General features: G+C 30.2%; 5 protein-coding genes across 11 annotated transcripts; 2 read left to right on the forward strand and 3 right to left on the reverse strand.

The window, feature by feature from the left end:
• Window positions 1–763: 763 nt before the first annotated feature.
• Window positions 764–4,200, reverse strand: LOC126916238 (lanC-like protein 2). 3 transcript variants are annotated; one of them, XM_050721802.1, is made up of 10 exons: window positions 3,802–4,200; window positions 3,365–3,541; window positions 3,059–3,238; window positions 2,835–2,986; window positions 2,600–2,747; window positions 2,375–2,515; window positions 1,532–1,714; window positions 1,310–1,456; window positions 1,130–1,232; window positions 764–1,055 (listed from the first exon to the last, which is right to left on the reverse strand). In XM_050721802.1, the coding sequence occupies exons 1-10, from the start codon at window positions 3,841–3,843 to the stop codon at window positions 979–981; spliced, it is 1,350 nt and encodes a 449-aa protein (XP_050577759.1). In that variant the 5' UTR covers window positions 3,844–4,200; the 3' UTR covers window positions 764–978. The 3 variants fall into 3 exon arrangements, with proteins under 3 accessions (XP_050577759.1, XP_050577777.1, XP_050577767.1); XM_050721820.1 differs by having other exon boundaries at window positions 3,365–3,537; window positions 3,863–4,186; XM_050721810.1 differs by having other exon boundaries at window positions 3,863–4,186.
• A 1,299-nt stretch (window positions 4,201–5,499) lies between these two features.
• On the reverse strand, window positions 5,500–9,255 carry LOC126919872 (uncharacterized). The gene is given in 12 exon segments (XM_050729529.1): window positions 5,500–5,954; window positions 6,010–6,106; window positions 6,184–6,284; window positions 6,287–6,364; window positions 7,092–7,193; window positions 7,376–7,541; window positions 7,543–7,575; window positions 7,897–7,940; window positions 7,943–7,985; window positions 8,049–8,180; window positions 8,444–8,527; window positions 9,250–9,255. Coding segments are annotated over 12 exon segments (1,020 nt in total). The 3' UTR covers window positions 5,500–5,820.
• A 616-nt stretch (window positions 9,256–9,871) lies between these two features.
• LOC126916301 (ninjurin-A-like) lies at window positions 9,872–11,585 on the forward strand. Of its 4 annotated transcripts, none has more exons than XM_050721998.1 (3): window positions 9,872–10,174; window positions 10,706–11,013; window positions 11,149–11,585. In XM_050721998.1, exons 2-3 carry the CDS (start codon window positions 10,744–10,746, stop codon window positions 11,383–11,385), a joined length of 507 nt encoding a protein of 168 aa, XP_050577955.1. In that variant the 5' UTR covers window positions 9,872–10,174; window positions 10,706–10,743; the 3' UTR covers window positions 11,386–11,585. The 4 variants fall into 4 exon arrangements, with proteins under 4 accessions (XP_050577955.1, XP_050577941.1, XP_050577964.1 ...); XM_050721984.1 differs by having other exon boundaries at window positions 9,873–10,174; window positions 10,607–11,013; XM_050722007.1 differs by having other exon boundaries at window positions 9,876–10,174; window positions 10,607–11,013; window positions 11,188–11,585.
• Window positions 11,586–11,881: 296 nt separating this feature from the next.
• Window positions 11,882–17,948, reverse strand: LOC126916230 (actin nucleation-promoting factor WASL-like). Of its 2 annotated transcripts, XR_007710501.1 has the most exons (8): window positions 17,597–17,948; window positions 16,752–17,032; window positions 16,368–16,661; window positions 15,935–16,259; window positions 15,414–15,851; window positions 15,062–15,327; window positions 14,770–14,980; window positions 11,882–13,347 (listed from the first exon to the last, which is right to left on the reverse strand). XR_007710501.1 is itself a non-coding variant. In XM_050721785.1 (7 exons), exons 1-6 carry the CDS (start codon window positions 17,690–17,692, stop codon window positions 15,067–15,069), a joined length of 1,695 nt encoding a protein of 564 aa, XP_050577742.1. In that variant the 5' UTR covers window positions 17,693–17,948; the 3' UTR covers window positions 11,882–14,980; window positions 15,062–15,066. The 2 variants fall into 2 exon arrangements, 1 of the variants encoding a protein (XP_050577742.1); XM_050721785.1 differs by having other exon boundaries at window positions 11,882–14,980.
• Window positions 17,949–18,891: 943 nt separating this feature from the next.
• Window positions 18,892–23,539, forward strand: LOC126920585 (zinc finger protein 853-like). The gene is made up of 3 exons (XM_050731195.1): window positions 18,892–19,248; window positions 19,439–19,822; window positions 19,898–23,539. Exons 1-3 carry the CDS (start codon window positions 19,108–19,110, stop codon window positions 21,533–21,535), a joined length of 2,163 nt encoding a protein of 720 aa, XP_050587152.1. The 5' UTR covers window positions 18,892–19,107; the 3' UTR covers window positions 21,536–23,539.
• The last annotated feature ends 839 nt before the right edge of the window (window positions 23,540–24,378 follow it).

Here is a 24,378-nt window from a genome sequence, read left to right on the forward strand (position 1 = left end):
TCATACAATGTTTGCTTATTGATTAACAAGTAAGGAAAGTATTGTGAGTATTATTAATTTGCTGTAAATATAGGACAAATGTTGCATGTATGAATAATTTAGAATCTCGTAGGTATACGGTTTTGGTAAATAGTTAAATAGACGTGCATAATATAGGAAATGAATATGAGTGCTACTAAGATTAAGGAATTATGAGTACTATTAATTTATTGTAAAAGTAAGATACGTATAATGTTGCATTAATTGATTTAGATTGTTAGTAAGTATTATAGTTAGATATATGCAAGTATGTAGTAGCACGTACATTTGAATTCAATGAAGCAACTCTTTTAAAGCTTTTCTCTTTACGCTTTTACAAATACCATTGCACGACCCGCCATGAATATTAGTGGCCTGTTAACCAATATGTAGCGAGCCGCTGAGTCTACCGCTGCACCTGATCCACGTTTCACTTTTACCATTGTTTTTCTCGAACTATCGAAGAAGCAATACTGCCCTTGTTATTATAAAACTTTATATAAAATTTAGATATTTGCTTACTGAATTTTTTTATAAAATAATATAAAAATATATCGATTATGGTACGATATTTCAATATAAAATGATAGATCAATACAAATTTCAATACAAATTGATGATGATCAATAGATTTCTCGCATAATCCATGATTTTTTTAAATGTATTCAGCTTTAAATAAAAATTTCGAAATGAATTTAGAAAAAATTTCCATCCTTATGAAAGTAAGATAAATCAGCAATTAGGATTAACTCTTGTAGAATTATTTTATTTTGTAGTGTATAAGATTTATTATGTATCACTAAAGTACACATAGATTTACATATTTGAAATATAAGTATGTATAATTCAAATCCAAATAGTATGGATAGTGTGAATTAAATTGTGATAATTGATTTTAAAGAGTGATTTTTAAACGAAATTTTATGAGGAATAAATAATTAGGATTGAAGTATGTCACACTTAAATGGAGTATGCTGGGAATTTTGCTGAAAGTGGATGTTGAAGATCAATCAAGAAATAGATTGTACCAGCAAGACCTAAAATAATATATATAGATATTATTAGTTTCATAAAAGATAAGAGAAGATGATTATTATTTATAAGAAAATACCTTCAAATAATGAAAATGGTCTGTCAGGTGACCTGCTTTGATGTGTTCCATAATCCATGCACCACTCTGCAAACTTGCAAGCTCTGTAAAGATATTTTATATCCTGCAAAAAAATCAATACTTTATTCTGATAATATCTATCCAAATTATGTTATATCTTCATTGTAAATTCAATACAACCTTTGTTTGCTGGAAAAGACTTAAAAACGTGTATGCATTTCCAGCTACACCATGGCATATTCCATATCCTTTTTTAAGTAATCCTCTTGACCAAATCACTTCTCCACATTGTACAGCAGTTGTTAAATAATTTTCATCTTTGTATATCTATATACACATACATTTCATTATGTATTAGAAATTTAAAATTACTAAAAGTTATATGATTTAAACAATAACAACCTCATAAGCTAAACAAAATAACATAGTCATTCCAGGTGCACCGTGGCACCAATGGACCAATTTATCAGTGTGACTTCCAATAGAGGATGGAAAGTTTCCAGAAGGATATCGTATATTCTGAAGAAAGTCTAATGCAGGCTTTATATCCTTTTGTAATTGAGTTTGTGTTAAATATTGCTGTGCCTATAAATAGATTTAAATATTTGAAGATTACAAAAAATTTTTCATACAAGTATTGCTATTAAAATAGCATAACAAAAATTTTTATTTATACTAAAGATGTATCGATTAATAGCCTAGCTGGTTCAGCCGATTATCGGCCCACTTTTGTAATCGGTGACAAATCGACAACTGGTCGGTAAAAAAAGTCAATTGACCGGTCTTAAATTTTCGGTATTATTAATAACTTGATATAGAAATAAAAATTCAATGTTCTTTCTTTACTGTCATTAGTATAATTTTAATATTTTTTAATATGTATATATTATTACTTGTAGGAATGTATTTATGTGCAACATAATTATTACATAAAAATTTAAAAATAATTATAATAGTTAGTACTTATTGAAATAAACTAAATAAGAACCAATTGACTAGGAATTTTGGCCATTATTTCTTAATTTTATTATAATCAAAAGCTCGTTAAAACGAAGAAACAAGACATAATACAATAAATATATAAATAACAAACAATGTAAACAAATTTTTTCTTTGGATTCGTAATATTAAACAATCATGAATTCAACGCATTTTGTAGCAATATCTGAAAATGATCGGCAGAGATGACTAGTTGGCTTCTTGGAAGCAAAAACATAATTAATGCGTCTTTCATTTATACCATACCTGTAATAGTATGTAAAGTATTCCACCCAATCCATGTGCACCACCAATATACTCTGACCCATGCCAAACATACATTAAAGGTGTTTTATACTTTCTTGAAGCAGAATACAGATTTCCAGATTTAATTATGAGTGCTATGACCTGATATGATATTTTTTTAATTATTGTGTATTAAAGCATTGATTACCTTTACTTTAAATTTAACTTTCATTGCTCTGATAGTACCTGTTTAATAAGATCATTTTCTATGGGAGCAGGAGATATATTTGAATTTAAGAAGAGGAGGGAAAACAGATAACCAGCTCTTCCATAAAGTAACTCATCAGGCAAATCACTACTTTCATTTAAAACAACTGATTGCAGTAATTTTACCCTAAAAGATAATCCAAATTATCAAACTTAAAAAAATTGTTTCAAATTTTGTACATCTATAAGTGTGAAATATTATTAAACTATATACGTTGAAATCATATTTTGTGCTACATCAGAATAGCCTTCGGAATGAAAAACAACTGCACCTAAGGCTAGTGGACCTACAATACCAGTCAAAAATGTAATTTCTCTTTTACCCCTGAATTTGCCTATACATACATTTAATAATTCCATTGCTTCCTGCTCAAAAAAAATGTGCATTTAAGAAATAATTCATCTTTTAAAGGAATAAGAATATCGAAGGATTCATACATCAATATAAACTGGTTCATTAAAGCACTTTCCATATTTGTAAAACATGTACGCAATCCCTGCTGATCCAGTATATATGGAATAATCATCATTATAAGTCCAATGGTTTTTCTTTTCTTTCAATCGATCTATCAATCTTTTTATATATATTTTTATTGTTTCTTTATAGTCTTCATTGATCTAACAAGCATCAATCTCTTTAAGTTCCATACATATACATATGCTTGTAAATAATTTATATTTATGTGCTTATAATAATTTACTATCTAATTATTGAATAATGTATATATATTGAACAATAATTACCTCATTAGTAGTTGCATTCACAACATTTGCTGAAATTACATTAGGATAATCATCGAATGGATTATCATAATGTCGGTTGTCCATTTTGGCACAAATTAAGTGCTTAAATCGATTAATTATATTAATATATGTTATGCCAAGCGATTTTTCTCTGCTTATTTTATATGTGAAACCTGCCTAGGAAAGATTTTGTAATCCAATATTTTACCAATTAATAATTTTAATTTTTTAAGTTAGTTCGCGCGAAAAGAAATTTTTTACAAGGTTAACAAAGTTAAAAAAGTAACAAGGTTAAAAAATATATTTTTTGTTAAATGAAAGTAATACTTCTCAAACACAGATTAATATGTTCATTACATAAAAAATCCAAATAAATATTTTCTACAAATACTACATTCTATATAATCATAATGGAGAAAGATTTTTTAGAAACATACTGAAAACGTAAGTATTTGACGCATCATTCTAAAAATATACATATATCACTTGTCAACAAACCTGCCTCTCAAATTGTTTTAAAGAATTAGATTTTCCAGTAAAATATTATTTGTAATCCACAAAGAAAGAAAAAAATTTAGGACACAACTGTGTTTATAACTATAATCGTAATATAGTATTCGAGATATCGAAACATGAAAATAAAACTTTTTTACTTTCGTATCAACGTTACCGACTGAGCATAGATTAAAAATATTCAGGGTGAATAGTTCCATAATATGCATAACGTATAATATGGTTCAAAGAAATTTTTAAAATAATTACAATATACGTTTTATCCATTTTTCCTCCAAGTCATCAACTATTTTTTAATTTATTATGCACATGAAAATGAAATCAAAGCATATCAACAAGTGAGTCATAACCACACTCATATTTTTAAATTTAAACGCACTTTTTACAATTTTTCGTCATTTTTCAGATGAATAACTATTAGTTTCTAACATTTTATATGCTACACACATATATATATAATCATGCTAAAAATCCAATTTTAGTCTCGATCATGTGCCGAAGCGCACTGTCCATTTCCGGTTTCTTATTTAAATTTAAATTCAAGTTATCTTAAAAAGTTTTGAAAGGAACAATATCTTCTCCCACACTAACTGTAAGGTTTAGTTATATCTAGAATTTACCATTATTCTATAATATAAAAGAAAGGAAAATAAGGAAACATTTCCCTTAAATAAAACTGTATATTTCTACAAAGTCATCCGACATATCGTCGAAGTGCGTTATTCCGATTTCCTTCCATGATATTGATCATCCAAACGATGATGGAACTCGGCGATATTCGGTAAATAAATTTGATTATTCCAATCAAAATAGAATGTTGCAGGAATCCGGTGGTCACGTTTTCTTTGCCTATAGTCCTGATCGCACTCTGAACGTATTTTTCAGGGGTAGGAACTAGCCATCCTGATCGCGGTGACTCTGTCGTATGATTTGTCACTGTGCCTGGTAACAAACACTGCACGATTACACCTTGTTTTCCATATTCTATCTGTAAGTCTCTGCTAAATTTGACAATGTATGCTTTTGTTGCAGCAAACACTGTCAATAAAGGACTCGGCAACACAGCCACCATCGAGGCTACGTTCACTATGACTCCTTTTCCTCTAACAACCATTTGTGGTAATAGAATTCGACACATATTCGTTACAACGACTATGTTACAATGAACGATACTCATGTAGATCTTCTCCTTGTGAGGAAGATCCAGGAAATATTCCGGATGCGGATATGACATGCCGAGATTATTTATCAACACACCGATCTCCAACCCGAACATTTCTTTTTCGATCACGTTGTACGTCTCCAGACCTTCCGACAGATCCAGCTTAATTACTTTTGTCTTCACATTGTACATCGCCTCGATATTACTCGCGATAGACTTTAAATTCTCCGTATCAGGACTGACCAGGATCACGTTCAAACCCATCCTTGCTAATGCCTCCGCGTACGCTCTTCCAATTCCATGAGAACATCCTGTGACTACTGCCCACTTACCCATTGAACATAAATCAACTACAGATACTGAGAAAAAGTTCTTGTATATTCGGTATATTACATCACGGGAAAGTCTGTAGCCCCAATATATAATCGCCGCATAACCTATCTTCTCGACCAACATTATTTGCGATTGTAACACGTGCTTCCGGTCTGGTTTCTGATCAGTGTCACAGGACAACCGATAAGTTGGCTGACTTCATTTATCGTCTCGAGTAATTCGTCACTAATGGATTGGAAAAGGAGTTCTTTGCGCAATACTCAATGCTGGCGTAGCGGTGACATATTGTGAGGTCCTGAAACAGTCGAACGGAAATTAGCAAAATTTGAAAAAAGCAGACAGCTTTTCAATATTTCTCGTGTTCTATTTTTGAATTATTTTTTATCTATTAAATGATATATAGTCTTCCCTTCACTTTCATTCTTTCGATAGAATTAGTTTGTTGTAACTAAGTTCGAAGATTGCCAATTTGTTCTGTCAGTGCCGATGTACTGGTCACATCTGTTACTTTGTACTGTTTAGCGCTGCTGATGAAATTCTAAACTTATATCATGTCTTCCACAAACTTTTCACTGAAAATATATATAGAATGAGAAATTGAATACTTCAGTGAATGAAATTTCCTATCTTACGATTTGTAATTGTCTGAATGTCAATTCGCAAAGAGACACTCACAATGATTCTGACAGAGCAACGACTCCTACGGTTAAGTGATAAGTTTTTCTAAATGAAATCTAGTAAAAATTGATTATATAAATGAAAAATCGAGAATATTATCTAATAATTTGTTTTTTATATTTTGACTATCAACTCTTTTCCGTACGAGATAGTAAACCATATCCGCTGCCAACATACCAGATGTTAAAGCGTTTGCATATTTCCTGTTATTCATCTCAAGCGTGTTTAGCACTCAACAAAGTTAGTATTTAAAACATTGTCCGAGGACAATGCTTTATCTTCCTGGAGATCCTTGTTATAGGTGAACGGAATTCCTCCCAAAAAATAGTCATGAAACTCGTTAAATATGGAATATCATGGATACATGGTAGTGCGCCAAAATTTCCAGCCAGGAAAATTTTTTACTTTATATTCGAGAAACGAAAAATAAAAGAATTTTAAGCAGCATTGAGTATAATAGTATTGTTGAGGTTATTAGATGTATAAAGAGAGAAATTTATTTAATAGAGAAGTGTAATAATAAGTAGGAATACGATTTGAGCTGGTCCAGATCCGCACGTTAGCAGTGTTATCTTATAACTGAAAAACCCCGAAGCCAACGCCGCCTGTCTATTGTTTATGGTCTGCCTTCATGCTAGTCTTTTGTCTATATGCTGTCGATGGCTTCAGCGCTTGAGAAGACTAAAAAGACCAGATGTAGAGTTTTCGTAGAAGTGGTGACCTCTTCAACAAGTATGATAAATAAAAGAAAATATGTAGTATAATACACATAAAAAACTACTACATAGTTGCATAATATTCTTTAAAATTCTTTAAGAAATCTATCTGATGTAAAACTTTTGAACGTCACTGTATAACCGAGTAACTTAACCAGCAAAATTAGTAGAATTAAAAATATTTCTAATTACATTATTAATACACTATTAATTATACTATTAATTACAAATTAACATACACTATTAATTACAAAAATTTTAAAAGTAGAATAGCAATTTTTCATTCATGAAAATGAATACAATCATGATTGTGTTACCGAGGCACCAAACATATTCACGAAACCGAATTCCTCGCTGCTATAAATGGTCAAACCGCAAAGGTGACTCAATTGAATCGCTGTTAATGAAGACCAAAAGAGAAACTTAGCTTGAAACGAAGAATTACAACATGCAACATACAAGTATGGAATATGTAAATCGAGAAAAAAATTCTTTCCTCTTCTAACATTTTTCTGATATTTCAACAAAATTTGTTTTTTACATTTACATGTTGTTATTCACTTCGACAAGTATTAAAATAGTAGCGTTGAAAGTATGTTTACAGCTCACCGATAGGGTCCCTGTCGCTTATAGCGTACATGCCGTTCTCTGTTATTTCAGAAAAATCCAGTTTGCTGGTCGAAGAACGTCGATCAATTTGGAAGGGATTCGCCGTTATTGCATCATTGCCCTAAGGCACGTTTACTTCACTTCGTATCTCTTGCAACCTCTCCATGTTCCGCTTTCGCGTACCATGCTTCCATCAACTTCTATTAACAAAAATATATTTTTATTTCATTCTTATATTTACGTTTATTTTAAATTAATTTCAATTTATTTTTAATTGCAAATTTAATATCAGTTTTCAAATTAAGCATATACATATAGTGGCTATATAATACTCTTGTTTTCCCATAAAGCTTTTTTTTGTTAAGTTCTATACATATTCCATTTTCACAGTATCACATTTTCAAATCATGTGAAACTGCTACTAGATATTAGTACTAGGAAATTTAATATATTTGGTTTTAATTAGTATAAACGCTACAATAAATACAATGGTGTGTACTTTTTGCAACTACTACATTTACAATTAACTTCATTTTACTTGACTGGGCACGTTACAAGTGCGTGCGGGAATAATAATCTCCATGAGACTCTCGATTCGATCGACGAGAAACTATACACGCCATAAGCTCGAATTACAGTTTCCCTTCTGACGACGTAATTTGAACTTTCATACCTGAACGAGTTTCGTCACTATCTTTATAAGTATATCTATGGTCCTCCGAAGCTATAATTTCGTGTCCGTTACCGTCTGATCATTTCGACCCTTTCCAGTGTGTAATTTCTTCGCAACATTTCTAATTAGCTTCTGTCGATTTATGACAAATTTATAATTTTATTTTAAGACTGTCATTATGATGAAATTAATATTTCACTAAAATTTTCGTTATAAAGAGTAACAAGGAAAAATTTTGTTATTATAAGTATCCTGGACGAATTTTTAATAAGTAGAACAGATAAGTATGTCAGAACTAATTCCACGATTATTATATAAATAGGTGCATAGTTGTACATAACCACTTCCGTTTGATAAAAATATTCGAAAAAAACATGCACCAACTGTGCATGTACTGAAAGTCGACGCTCGTTCGCAGTGTGGATGTCCTCATCTCCGACGTACATGGTGAATTTACTCTTTTCCCATCCAGCTTTCACCTGCACCAAGTATTCTTATATTATATAAGTTTGATTATTACTTTTTCTCACGAAATCGATACATTGTTCTTTGTTTTTTTTATAATAATTTCTTTTAATACTTATTCAAGGCTATTTGCTATAGCTTGCGATTCTTTATCCAAGAAGAGTTCAGCTGATTGTAATGGTTTTACATACGTTAAATAGACTGCGTCTAAAATAATTTATAGAATATTAAAAAATATTCATACACGATACATATTGAACAAGTGATACAGCTATATCTCTTCTCTTGTTAAATTTTTACATCCTTGGTATAGTGAACATCTTGATAAAAAATATTTGATACATAATAATAGATATATTCTCGCCTGTTAAATGTTTACATCCTTGGTATAACATATATTTTATTAAAAAATTAACATTTATCAATTAAATATTTAACATATAATAAACATCCTTCTTTTTTTTTTTAATTACAAACTTCTATGTTCTTTGCATACATTCATTTATCAATACTGATTGATTGTATCGATACACCTAAATCGTGAAAGCCTGGATCGATACACAACCTTGTCCATATAAATACAGCTAATGTACGTCACTGTCAATTGTCAATCTTCAGTTTTTGTATATTAAATATAAATGAAATACTGCAGTCACTGTGTCATCGATAAAATCAAGATTTATTTGATCTTCGTACTAATCAATTGTGTACACATTACAAATAACGCGGGAGTCACCTGCATAATGGTTTATCCAAACAATTATAACACGTTCCCCTTGTACAAATCGTTGTCTCGAAAAAAATGTGAAACACAGACTCCGAAATCTTCGTTGCGAAATATCCGAAAGTTTATCGATTATACTTACGAGGAAGATCACTCACATAATCGTTCTTCAATAATATATATATGCATAGAAATGGATTGCATGAAATGAATATTGAATAAAGCAATAGCAAAGGCATGATATGTTCCTGTCATTAGTAATGGCAACGATATTTCGCCTTGTAGTTCAGTATTTGTATTTATTATTAAAGTTAATCAGTATTATCTCTAATTTCTATATTTTCTTTTCACTTCACATAAAAAAAACTTAATCGTAATTGATGACTCATTCTCTATTAGAGTTAAAATGCAATCAATTAAAGGAGTTGCAATCGGCCAAACAATGCAATTGAAAGTCGAAAAGAAATTTCTTGCTAATTACACCTAAATACCTAGTTAAATAAACTTACTAAAACTCCTCTATTTATAGCATTTAATGAAATGTTTTCGTAATTATAAAATCTCTTGAATATAGATTAATCAGTCACACAACAATCAACATGGAAATAATAACAGAAATCCTTCGTGATTATTGATACCTATTTTTTTTGTCGTTCGAATAAGTCTTCGATGATAAGCTCGTGATAGAACAGCTAACATAATTACGATGTCTCGATTGATAAACCCATCGAGTATATACAACCATTGTCCTTAAACATTTCTCTTCTGACAAGCGTCACATGTGGTTTCATTAAAACCGCATCGAGCTTCATATCGAGTTTAATATACAACACGATAATAGTTATCGTTATTCTTGCGCTGGCTTCGCTCCCAACGATACCTCCGATAAATCAGAACCTTTTCAAAGTTACCAGCAACTTTTTGATCACCTTTTCGGGTAAGTACACAAATCTCCAAGTTTTCTCTATTACCGATGTTGATCGATCGATAATCCTATAATTCTGTCAAAATTTCATTAAAATATGGAAAAGAAATTCGTATAAGGAGAAACTTATATTGTAAGATATTTCTCACAAGAGCCTGTTTGAACAAAGCATTCTTCATTCTCGGCATTGATGATTAAGCGATCACAATGTGCATGCGACATTGTTAGCTTCGGATGACAATCATTTGTTGACGACTATTTGAATCATAGAACAACATTCATTTTAGTTTCAGTAGTATCCATAGGATACTTTGTCACGTTTATATTCTCCTTAATGAAGTCCAATTTTGACCCAGTAACGTAATAATACTAATTTGGTTCAATAACAGATAATATTAAGAATAAAAGACAAGATATAGTGATAAGTGTGTAATTGATCCTTAGATATCTATTGGGTTTAAGAAATAAACGTTATTTGTGTATCGACGAGTTATCTCGGACCAAAGATTGAAAATAACAAAGGCATTGTGTGTTTGAGCGAAGAAAGAAGAGAAAGGTGGAATTGATGTAAAAGAGAAGGTATGGATGAAAAAGAGAAAGAAAATAAATTGGTGGCGGTGGAAGAAGTGGTAGTGAAAGATGTTATCTCCGTCGACACGACAGACAAAAAGTCTCAAGCATACAAACAATCAAATACATATGCCGCGAAAAAGACTGTAGCACAAGGTATGATGGATGTTGCCCTAATTACCGCCAATGCAAATCAATTAAGATACCTGATTGAATATCAACGAGAGAGCTCCACATTTTTTCTGATTCTGAGTTTAATCATTATCAGTCTCCTTCTTCAGGTATAATACTCCATCAGATTAACGCAATGTTTCTTTCTACTACCTTCTCTAAATTTTAATGAACAACGAATTGCAACAAACTAATATGATACAGATACGAACGAGTATAGAATATTTTTTTTTTCTGTTTTATAGAAGAGTATGTTTGATGAGAAAGATGCTATCAAATTTCAGGTGGCCGTAGGCGTCAGTTTGATTTTCAAAGGTCGATTTGACATAAAAGGACAATCGAAATCGCTTCAGGCACGAAAAATTAATAATTACGTGGTAATTGGAGTTTTTCTAATAACTATCATCAACGTATTTATTGCTGCGTTTAGTATATCTGTTCCTGTTCCTACCACATTACCGCTGTTAAAAAATAATAATTAACAGTGATACATGTAAAGAAGTATTTTATATTGATCTTTACGAAAACAGATAGCTCTCTCTTATTCTTTTATCTTTGTATATGAATAACTGATAATAGGATATCTGAAATTGACATATCAAATGTATTAATTTATATTTTTGTTAGAGATAAATTTCCTTTATATTCGAATGTTCTATCCTCTATTAAAATATACTTTCTATTTCTACTTAAATATACTATGTAATCATATTATAAATAAGTAATTGATAAATAAATAATTTGATATTTTTCTAAAAAGAAAGAATCAGATGTTGTCTTTTACTTCGTGATGCATGATTGTCTATTTTAGTAGGTAAGAGCTATAGATTGCGTTAACGTTTACGTCAAAAGTATCTAGTTAACAAGTGATGCAACGTGCAAATTTTCAGGAAATTACTTTATCTAACAGTCTTTTGCTTCAACATCTTTCGTAAACGACTAAGTTATTAACGAATAAGTTACAACATTCTTCGTCTATTCCTTTCTCTTTCGTGTCTATTGATATATTTGTATTTTAAACATTCATCGATAAAGTCAACAATTTCAGTTACATAAATGGCATGATACATATCTTTTTTTTTAGGAATTACAATTTTACGAAGAAGCTACTTTCTTCTAAGACTTGGAAAGTTGGTCTTTTATTAGTTTAATGCAATCAATTCGGATATAATTTTAGTCCCATATCATCGGTATTTCTTTCTTTCTTTTTTTTTACAAAATATTTGCTTTTATACAAAATCATCATTTAATATTTTTCAAAATTTTGATATGTTTTCTTGTATATTTGAATACAGTTATAACATTCGAATCTCGCAAACGAAGTAATTAATAATGGGTAATTATCGTTACAAGTTTAACGAAAAAATTTGAATATTTACTTCCGGTTCCTTTTTAGTCGCAAATTCCACACGCATATTTTATTTATCTCATCATATTCATAGCAAAAATATTTAGTTAGACCGATATACATATCTGATCTACTTAAACCTAATTTCCAGTATATATAAAAGCTGACTGTTAAATAAATAGTATAAACATTATTTTAACGTATATTCAACGTTCCTTTTAAAACTATGTACACATAACAGATTTAGGTTTCTGCTATCACGAACCCTATCATCTCTGTAGATGAATCTTTTTTCTTTTTTGTTCTTCCACAATAACAAAGAAGAAACATTCGTTCAGCATTAGTTCATAAAATTTGCGCTATAAATTATATATGAGTCTATTCCTTTTTTAGTTAATACAAAAAATAATACGGTAGAAGAGGAAGTTGCGTGTTAAAGTAAATTAATATTTGTTATATGTTCGTTTTTTTATAGTTTTTGATATTTGGTAGTCACAACACAAACCGAATACGATTTGTAACATGTACTATGTTATATGTACATTCAATAGAAGAACAATTTACTTCTTAAAACTGGACAAAGTTACATGCCCATTAATAGCTCTTTTTCTCTTTTCTTTTTCTTCTTAAATGCAACAATACTTCTATATAATGCGTTCAAAGTAAAATTTTGTAATCCTTCCATTCTTCACACAATCTTATTAGCTTATCATATGTAACAAGTCTTTTGTTTTAACATCTCTCGCTACTTTCCCTTTATCCTAGTTAACAAATATAGCGTAGATCCCCTCTTTCTCTTAATTACGCTCTCGTCTCGGTATTTTCATATATTCGGCAGTAATCGAAGCAAAAAATCCTGCAACTATGATTTTTCTAGTCAATCGAAAGAGAAGTTCGGACGTCGAACAGCGTTTACGTTACAATAATATTGCATAGAATATAATAAAATACAATAACTAATAATTAACATATTCCTTTTCTCTCATTTTTGTGTGACTAGGATTTCTCCATAGTGGCATAAAACTTTTTATCTTGTGCTTCATACACTTCCATAGACAATTTCTCTGTTTCCGCTTCAATCCTGTGGTCTCGACACCTATATCACACACGTGAAAATATACAATTCTTACTACATCGTTAATCGTAACCTTACGTCTACGTACTTTAATAGGATAAATCTAAGAAGAGTCGTTTGATGCGCTGCTTTCTTTTTTTAATTGAACGAATGAGTTATATTGTCCGACAATGCAGGACTGATCATACTTCATCATGAAGTAAGAAAGTTCATTTAATTCGTTTGTATATTGTAAAACACCATTCTCATGACTTCCTCTCTTAATACAGAGGCCGACAGATATTAGAACTGACATAATAAGTTAATGGATAAAAAAACGTAAAAAAAAAATGAGTGTAATAAAATATTAAAAATTATCATCCCTTAATCTATCGGGATATTTAAAGATTCTAGAAACTCCTTTAAGATATAATTTACATCAGTTCAGGGCACCTGTTTTAGCATCGTAGGCGACTAGATACAAGGCCGTTATTTAAATACCTCAAACGAGTTTCCAAGTCTATAAACAAAACAGTAAAAAGAGAGAAGATCGTTTCTTTAACACAGATTTAGTATACTGATAAATTTAAATGTAACTTATGTATACTTTTACAAGGCTCGATTCCCAGTTTTGAAACGTCAGATATATAAGTCGACCTTAACATGCGTAATACGATTAATTTTATAATAGATAAAAGCTTAAATTCTTAAAAGTCGATCTGTACAATAATACATATAGATACATTAACTATACGTTTCTTTTTTTTTCTTTCTTTTTTTTTTTTCGAGATTTTAGGTGAAGTTCCTATGAATTAACATAGTTTCGATGTATCTTTTGTATACAGTTTAGTATCGAAATTATTGCAATCTCTTCGAGTATTAAGTTAGAAAAATTGTAATGTTTTTAATACTTTTATTTCCTTGTTCTATTCTGATTGATAGATCAACTCCAATTAATTTGAAAATCTATTTTACGTTTACAGTTTTGTTCCACCGTAAATGTGCATCTTGGACTATCGGTCGCTAACTTAAAATTATATGTATTTTGAGTTACACGAATTGGGCAGGACAAACTAAGGCAAATTTCGTAATCACCATGCAGGAAGTGTACTAACTTTTGAAGTAATAGTACAAATTTACATAGAATTTGTAATATTGTTAACTGCACTACATAATTACGCTAGTTTTTACTTAACTATATTTATTATTATTATATTTCTTATAATATTTATTGAAACAGCTCGAATAGGTATAATTGTTTCCATGGTATTCACTTTATTTGGCAAATGCTGATCCTCAGTTAAACGAATAAATACTAGTAAACGAAAAATTGATATTTTTATGCCTGTTGTGTTATATAACATCGTATTTGCTTTATATAATATCTTCTTTTCTCCTTCAGACCAGATAATTGCATGTCACAATTCTTTTGAAATTATACCAGGACCTTTATTCTGCCCTTACCTGCCCTATCCATGTAATTATGCCTTACTTCCTGATAACACATTATGTGATTTCCTTTTCTGGAACATTTACATGTGATTTTCATTCTTCTTTGGATATCAAATTCAAAATCGTTATATTATACATTTAAAGTAGCTAATCTGTTTACATGTTTATTGATAGCAGATTTATCACAGTGATACATTATTTTATTTCTCGAGTCATGCTTCATCTGAAACAATATTTCATATCTTTATTAACAAGATATCATTCAGATTACACCTAATAATCCTATGTGTTAATTCTATCTGACCTGAGTTAATCATCCCAGTCATCATCATCATCACTGGTTTCACTAGTCGAATCATCACTTTCACTATGGATTGCACTTGATCGCTCGGCAAGAGCTCTTGATAAAGCACTAGCTAATCCTCCTTGAAACGCTGGTTTACTTCGTTCATTTTTTACTTCGTTCGAAACGGGCCTTAACACAAATTCTTGACGGCGAATTTCTTCTAACAAAGCATTCCTTGAATCTGGAGGAGGAGGACTTTGTTTTACTTCAGATTTATCAATTTTCTGTAACAGAAAGATAATATATAATCATCAAAATCAGTTATACAATTTCGACTTCGTGATTATAAATTTTTCATTTTAATACTAACTCGAAGTCTAGTACCACTCCTTATGGATTCCATAAGCGTTGACCTTAGATCAGCGATATCCCCGTTATTATTGTCATTACTAGTAGTATTATTATTATTGATAGCACTTGCGTTAACTGTTTCATCATCGGTACTTGGTAATGGTGGAGGAGGTGGAACAGGTGTAGTTAAATTACTTCTAGAACGCGGAGTTGGTGCTGGTGCTGATGCTGGAGCTGGAGCTGGAGCTGGAGCTGGTGGAGGTGGTGGAGGAGGGGGAGGCGGAGGTGGAGGTGGTGGTAGTGATGGTGCAAAAGTTAAAGAAGGTGGTGGCGGTCGAGATGGTAATGTTCTATGAACTGGTGGTGCACTAGGTGGTGCACTAGGTGGTACACTTGGCGGTGTCGAAGGTGCGTTAATTCGACTTGGAGGTAGTGGTGGAGCACTTCGTGTTTGATGCTGCAACAATGTTCAAAAACGTACTTCATAAAGACTACTTATCTTATATAGACATGTATTATTATAGAGAAAAATAAACAAACTGTTATTGTTCTTGCTGGAACTGGAGGGGGATATTCCTGTCTTTGAGGTGCCGCTGGAGATTGTTGCTGATGTTGTTGTTGTTGTTGCAATTGTTGTAATTGTTGTTGTACATTAGTTTTTGGGACAGATGAAGATATATCTTCTCTAATGGCATTCATCCCACCATTTTTTTCAATAAAATCGTAAATAAAATCACGTGTGTCTTGATTTCTGAATTGATGTTCTGATACACCAACTATATCAAGAAACATTTTTAAATGTGGATCGACTTTGTCTAATTCCAATTCTTTGCTACTAGTATTCCATGACAAGTGTGTAACGTGTCTAAAAATATTAAAATAAATATAAACATATATTTGTAAAATGTAACCAAAATTATAAACGGGCACAATAGGCACAAGCATAAATGGGACAAATTAGTAAACTCCCAACCTAAAATTGGATGGAGGACCAATGTCATCTTTCGTTAACTTTTTCTTAGTTTTCTCTCGTTTTTTCTTTTTACTTTTATACATAGAACTACTAGAAGCACTCCTATTGACACCAATTGTAGTTGGGGTTCCATTTAATAAATTAGAAGTTGATCCTGTACTAAATGCAACAGGCGATGCATTGCTTTGATTTCTCCATGGCAATGTTGCACCATGCTGAGTTTCTCCTTCTACCTTAGAACGTCTTTGTTGTCTTTTCTGACGTTTGGCATTCAGCTTATCAAGAAGAATGTTTCTAAAACCAAGTAATTTTTAAAAATTAAATTTAGAAAAGAATATATAATATTTTAATTGACACTTTTATTTCATATCCTAATACAAGTACCTTAATGTAACAGCATCTGTTTCACTTGCAAAATTAAAAGCAGTCATACAATCCTCTGCTTCAAATGTATGGAAGTAACTCAATGGTGCTTTATAGTCCATTGCATTATATACTTCATGCTCCCATAACATTGCTTTTCTTTGTAAGCAATATAAACGAAGGAAAAAGCTACGTCTAGGATTATCCCTTATCAATGTTATAATACCTGTAGTTTTCTTTATCCATTCTTTGTGTAAAGGTGGTTCAGTCAAATATAATTGAATAACTCCAGCTGCTAAACACTGCAAGGCATAAAAAATTATTTATTTCTTCTAGTATTATATTACCCATTGAACAATTAATTCTTATGTTAATATTATATTAATTAACTATAAATAACATAAAATATTCATAAACAATATGAGAAAACACAAAGATTGCAACAACAACTGGAAAACAAGTATATAATTAAATTGTGGAAAATTTTTGCGTAATTACTATTCTTTTGATGCATCATTTGACTCATTCATGACTAATACATAATTTTAAGCATATGAGTTTATTCTCACAACAAGTTTAAGCAAAAAATATATAAAACCACTGCTGCTTTCACACAAAACAATTAATAAAATATTTTTAACATTGAACATTCTTTTCTGCACTGTTAAATATGTCACAAACGGAACTAATGTTTAATTTGAATATCAGCGATGACGAGATTATTGACAAATACTATAAAAATGAAGATGACAAAACGCGTTTATCTATATCTGTCGATCGACAGATAAAATTTAGGTCATAATCATTGTACTATATTGACAGTTATGATGTTCGCAGGTGCAAATTTTCGTTAAAATAGTTTTTACCTGACACCGATTTCCTATCAATTGATAGACTTGTTCGTTTTCTTCCGTTTTTAAAAGCGTAGAACCTCTATGTTTGTTCACAGTGCCAGACTTCATTTTCAACAAGGTTAGGATCCTCGTACTATCGTACTAATTTCTTACCACGTTCTTTCTGGATCGATAATTTCTCTTTCATAATTTACCTTCAATGTATCTCACTTTCAAACATTCTTTTTACAAATTGAATGCACACAATGACGCGAAATCCGTGGAATTACAATTGATCAATCATCACCTTCCAAAAGCTATTCCTGATACTATCCTATACAGGAAACTCCACCAGTTGGTGATGACATTTTTATCTATCCGGTTCAAAGTTCCACGTTTCCTCATTCGATATATTCTCGCTCTTAAATCAGATTGGACCTCGCAAATCACCAATTATTGTTACACGCATCGTTATATGTGTATTTGGTACGAATATTTGGCGAAATCATAACATTTTTTAATCAGATATGGCAATCAAAAGGATTATAATAATTATACTTTTTATAATAAAGATTATATTTTTTTTACAGAAGATTATATTTCGTGCGAATATTTAGGGAAATCATTATCTTTTTAACTATATATAACGATATTTTAAAATATAATACAAACAAGCTTTTTTCAATATTTATTATTTTGTATTTTAGATGAATTATTGCATCAAGTACACAAAGTACAAATATATCGGTATATAGTTATAATATTCTATTTCATACGAGATGCTAAACATTCTTTACTTATTATTTTATACACAATTTTTTTTTATTTTATACACACTTTATTTTCTACTTATTTTGTATTTAAGATGAATTATTGTGTCAAATCATGTGTCAAATTGTAAGTAAAGATATATATGGATATATAGTCATAATATTCTATTTCTAAAATATAAAAAAATACTCTTTACTTATTGTTTCATTTTATTTCTTACATATCGTATTTATGTTATATCTTTAATATAAATAATACATATCCATATCATATTTGTGTTATATTTATATTCTTAATTTTTCTTTATCATTTCATGTATTATATTAACACTCAAATTTCAAACAATTTAAGACTACAAGTGTATGATAAATATAAATACGAGCACTTTAGAATGAACATTTATTGTGTTTGCGTATTACAGCCATCTTAAAACCACACGCAAGACAATTTGTAATGATATACATTATAATTAAAAATTATCATATGTTTTTAAATTTGTGTATGTTTATACACGTTTTAGTTAGGAATTTAAATTTTTAGCGCGTTTTATTATACTTCGTTGTCGCTATAATCACACAAACTGCAAATGGCCACGGGTACAATTCACGTAGTCTCAGAAATGCGATATCAAATAGAATCTTATTTTATATGCAAAATAGGATCGTTAATGATGATAGAGGAACAGTGATCATTGTTACGTGTGTATTCCTTCGGAAATAAAGCTGTCCGCGATTTTTTTAAGGTCGCGTTATTTAGTTTTCCGCGGGAAAACAATGTCTGGATATCGAAGAGTGAATTATTACGAACTGTGCAGATTGTGTACTAGCAGCGAAGGAACCAAAATGAATATCTTCCGGGAAGAAGGACGTAGATTGCAACTTCAAACAAAGATTCAGACGTACTTGCCTATACAAGTGAGATTTTTGTACACTTTCATTTTGACCCAGACAAGGTTTTGAAAAATTTCAATTGATAAAACAGATAATTTTTTATTGATATATCTATATGGTCATTGTAATTCTTTCTTTATTTAATAATATAATTTGATTAGGTATGAAATGATATAGATGGTATATATAATTAGTACTTGATTTGAACTTTAAGGTTTTGGAGGAAGATTCCTTGCCAAAAATTGTTTGCCACGAATGTGTAAAGAAATTAGAAAATTTTATTGAATTCAGAGAAACAGTTGTGAGCGCAGAGGGTATGTTAGAATCTTATTTTACTTCATTGCGGTTCTCGGAAGATTTTCTAAAGGAGGGTAAGGTTTATGTGAAAAGCACAGAAAAGGACAGACCTACAACCCCTGAGAATGAAGTATTAAAGGGAATAGAGAAAGTAACAACAACGACTGGAAATCAAATAGTTAATAATGAACAGCAAATGCAGCATCAACAACCTGTTGTTGTTAGTAATATAAATGCCTCGAATATTCAAATTATCAGCGGAGTCCAAGCAAGAGTTCAACAATACAAATGTGCCATGCAGGTTTGTTGACAGAGAAAATATTAAGAATTATTTTTATGTGATATTATTACTAATTTATATTAATATATATTTTAGATGCAAGCAGGAGGTATGGCAGCTGCTGTTGTGGAAGCAACAGCAGAAACCCATTATAGCTATCAGCAACAAACTTCGCAGCAAGTATCCCCTCAACAATCAAATGAAGCACACAATCAAATTAACGATCAACAAACTACGACCTCACAAATTCAACAAGTGCAAAATCAAATTCAAAATCATGGCCAAATAAATCAACAAATACAATCTCAAAGACAAATTTCTCAGTCACAAAATCAACCACAAGTTGGTCAGCAGCAGCAACAACAACAACAAAATCAGACACAAATAACACAACAGATTCAGCAGTTACAAAGACAACAAAGAGAGTTTGAAAAACAACATAGACAGCTTCAACAAATTGAAAAACAGGTGCAAATTGCTACACAACAGGAGTTTCCTATTAAGCAGGAACCTCAAGGACAGGTAGTGCATCAAAATAATAATATCATTTTGAAGGCAGAGCCTGAATCTAAGCAAAATCAACAAATAATTCAGAAAGTACAATCTGAAACTCAAAAAGATGAAAGTGGAACACAAAATGTACAGGGTTATACTGTACAAGCTACACCAGAAGTATTTTTAAATTTGGGATTTAAAGAAACACCTTTGGTTGCACAAACTGTAAGAGATGAGCCAAAGGAATTTAAAGATTATACAAAGTCAGAAGATACAATATCTCGCAACTCGATCGGACAAATTTCTGAATTCTTAAGAATCAAATCAGGGCCTGAACCAACATCTTTAATTACCGTAAATCCTCAAGTTATTTCACAAACTCATAGGAATGCCATTTGCAAAGAGTGTGGCAAAATTTTCACTACCATAAATCAATTGAACACTCATAGTTGCTCTGTTCAGAGCCTTTTGAATGAAACTTCTGATAATAGTAGTAACAAAGAAGATCCTTTACAAAATAATGGTAATTCATTTAGTTGTGATGTTTGTGGTAAGCCATTTAAACGAAAAGAACATCTTTATCAACACAGAAAACTACATACTGGTGAACGTCCTTATGTGTGCACTACGTGTTCAAAGGCATTTAGTCGCAAAGAACATTTAGTTAGACACTCTGTATCTCACACAGGTGAAAAAATGCATGAATGTGAAATGTGTGGTAAAAGCTTTTCTAGAAAAGACAATCTTCACAAACATCGTAAAACGCATGGTGTATCGGGACCGTATATTTGTGAAACCTGTGGGAAGTCATTTGTGGTGAAGCATTATTATTTAATGCATTTAACAACTCATGCTTCAACTATTGGAGATGGTGTAAATTGTCAAGATCCTTTACCATACAAATGTGATATTTGTCACAAAGCATTCTCTGTAAAACAATATCTTACAACTCACAAACTTAGGCATAGATCAAAGTATAATAATAATTCTTCTCAGAATACTGCAAATGGTCATCAACAGCAGCAACAGCAACAACAGCAACAAACACAACAGTCCAATGCTACTAGTAATATAAATATGGTAACAAGTAATGTTACTAATTCTGGGAATCTAAACAATAGCAATGCACAGTCTAATAATGGATCAACAGTTGAAATGCAGAGTGTCATTGAAAGAAATGAGCAACCGAATGGTTCATTCAATAACCAGTATCATAATAATGTACAAGAGTTTCAATGAGATAAGGGGAAGCGTGTCTATTATGTTCTCTTGCCAAATGGTAACAATCACAAGATTGTTGTTATGTGAGCAAGAGAACTTTTATGATGCGCTAAAATATTTTCTTAAACTATACCTGCTGTTACTCGAGAAGAAAATTTTTTGTACTTTAATAAGGCAAGAAGATGGATTTAAATACTATTATTTTAGACATATTAAAAGTTAAATAACTTATCATTTATATTATACTAATAATCAGTCGGTCAGAAAGTAGAATCTTCAGTGGCTTATGAGCTTAACTTAAAGTACATTGTACATATATTTTGCCAGTAAAGTATTACATGTATGAAATGCATGCTATGTTTTGTATGAATGCACACTGTTATTTAATGTTCGAAAAAAATCGTGTGTTAAAAAATTTATGTGTGCGTAGATAGTCATGAGGTTGTTCCAATACCTGATTAGAGATATATTTCCAATTCCATTAGCTTGAAATGAAAATATTAAATCAATATCTAATCGGAATTTTAGTTGCTTATACTAATAGAATTAGTATAGAAATATGTATAACATTTTTGTTGTATAAATTCTCATCGATAGTTAATGATGTAATCAATATTTAAATTTTTTGTTATAAACAATCAAATCAATTTTATAAAAATATTATTGTTTATATTTTGCTTTGTGCAATATCTTTTCTAGTTATTTATATGTTATATATATAATTATTAGAATCAATGAAATAATTTTGTTTTTTTTTTTTTTTTAACCAGTGATTGCAACAATCTATGACCATTTTGCAAAGTATTTTAGGATTATATGATTTGTATGTAAACTTAGAATGCAAAACAAAATCTAAGACCAAAGAAATTTATATTATATACATATAAATTGGATAAATAATAGGAAGATAAATGTAAGGTAAATTCAGGCATGATCTACCTGATTAGCTCTGTTACAGTTAAGATTTTGGTTAAGTATGCATACAATATATACATATATTGTATAGCACTATAATACATACAGCGACCTTAAAGTCGTTGTTTTCTAACAAATGAGAGCGTGCCATACAGTAAACTTTGGAAATAAGTATATTGGAAATTATAACTGTCTAAAATTCTTGCTAAATTTCCAGCATATATTGACCAAAATCAAGAAGAATGAAGAGAATTTATATTTCTTAAGCCACATTACTTCCACTGTATCTGTCTATATAATTAGCTTACATTTATTACTTAATTTATGTTACCTTTCCATTTCTTTCTTTTTTCTTTCTTATAATTTGTCTTTTACATAATAAGATCAAACAGGGGGCAACTATATCTTCAAATGAAAGTTCCCAGTATATATTATTAATATTTCATCCATATACTTATTAAATTTTGTACTTTTGCATGATAATAGCGGGTTACCAAAAACTTATAATTTGCTCCAAATCGTTGTTTATAGTGATATTTAATTTATCTGCACCATTTTTTTCACTCTGTTTGATGTAACAAGTATTAGTGAAGAAGAATTGATCGCACAATTTTCTACCATATTTTTTACAGAGTATATCTATGCGTATTATTTGCTGAAAATAAACATAAAAATCTTCATTTAAATGTGAACACAGAATTCGTGATTGAACATAACAATAACGGAATTTTGTTGTTGCATAATAAACGTCTTAAGATACAAATGAACTTTCTACAGTACAAAAGATTTATTTTAATTACTGGTCAGACTTTATTTTATTATAAAGTCTTGTATATATATATATGTATATCAAAGCAGAAGTAATGAATTTAAGACTGTGTTTCTATATCAGCTAGTGCTAGATGTACATTCGAAGTACATAGATTTATAGTAATAACATTGTATATAACATGGTCCAGTGAGTAAGACGAAAAACTGTTAGTGCACTGTTCCTAAGGAAAATGGTATTTTCCGCAAAGCAGAAAATACCTCTTTATTCATACTGAAGTATTGTAAAGTAGATATTAAATCCAAAGAAAAAGAAATACAGTGCTTTTATTAATTGCATACTTTGTGCCTAATTATTAAAGTCATGAGAATCATTTGTTTTGGAGATCTATTTATAAAAACAAATAAAATTGATAATCTTTGATTTTAAGTAGCCCCCTGCTCTATGTGCAACTTGCAACAAAATGACATTACTTGTTCAAATATGATTATTTTTGAAATTTATACTGTTAATTTTTATATTTTACATTGTATATATTTTCAAACTAATATTATATTTAAATATATTATAATATATTAAAAAGATACTAGTATATTATTCACTCCAATCTTCCCATATAAATTTAAATTAAATTTCGTGATTTTTATTCCTATTTACGGAGACATTATGATTTTTAAGTTAATGAATTAAAACGTTGAATATGAATATGTAATTTTAATCCTGCGCGCTATTTTAAATTATGTAAATTAATACATAGATCTACAAAGTATAATCTAAGTTATGTATATAAAACACAGAAACAATAAAGAAAAAGCGCTATTTATTAAATAATTATTTTTAAGATTTCATTATTTAAGGAAACAATAAAAATGCTGTATATTATCTGTTCTAGTACTAGTTTAAACAAAAGAGCATTAGAGGTTGTTAAATAACACTGAAAAATATGAAATAAGTTAAAAAAAATATTAATTCGATATTTAAGAAGGTTGCTTTTTTTCATTCGTAACGTAGGATTTGGAAAAAGCATTTTAAGTCATACTAAATGCTTTCTAAAATTTTTCCGATCCGTATGAATTGCATATAAAATTTCGATTATACCTTTTAATATTTCATCATACATTTTTTTGCAAATTTGTTCTCAATGAATGCAACTTCTTACATAAAAAAACATCTTTAT

This window comes from Bombus affinis, chromosome 1 (assembly GCF_024516045.1).
Source record: "Bombus affinis isolate iyBomAffi1 chromosome 1, iyBomAffi1.2, whole genome shotgun sequence".
Taxonomy (NCBI): Eukaryota; Metazoa; Arthropoda; class Insecta; order Hymenoptera; family Apidae; genus Bombus; species Bombus affinis.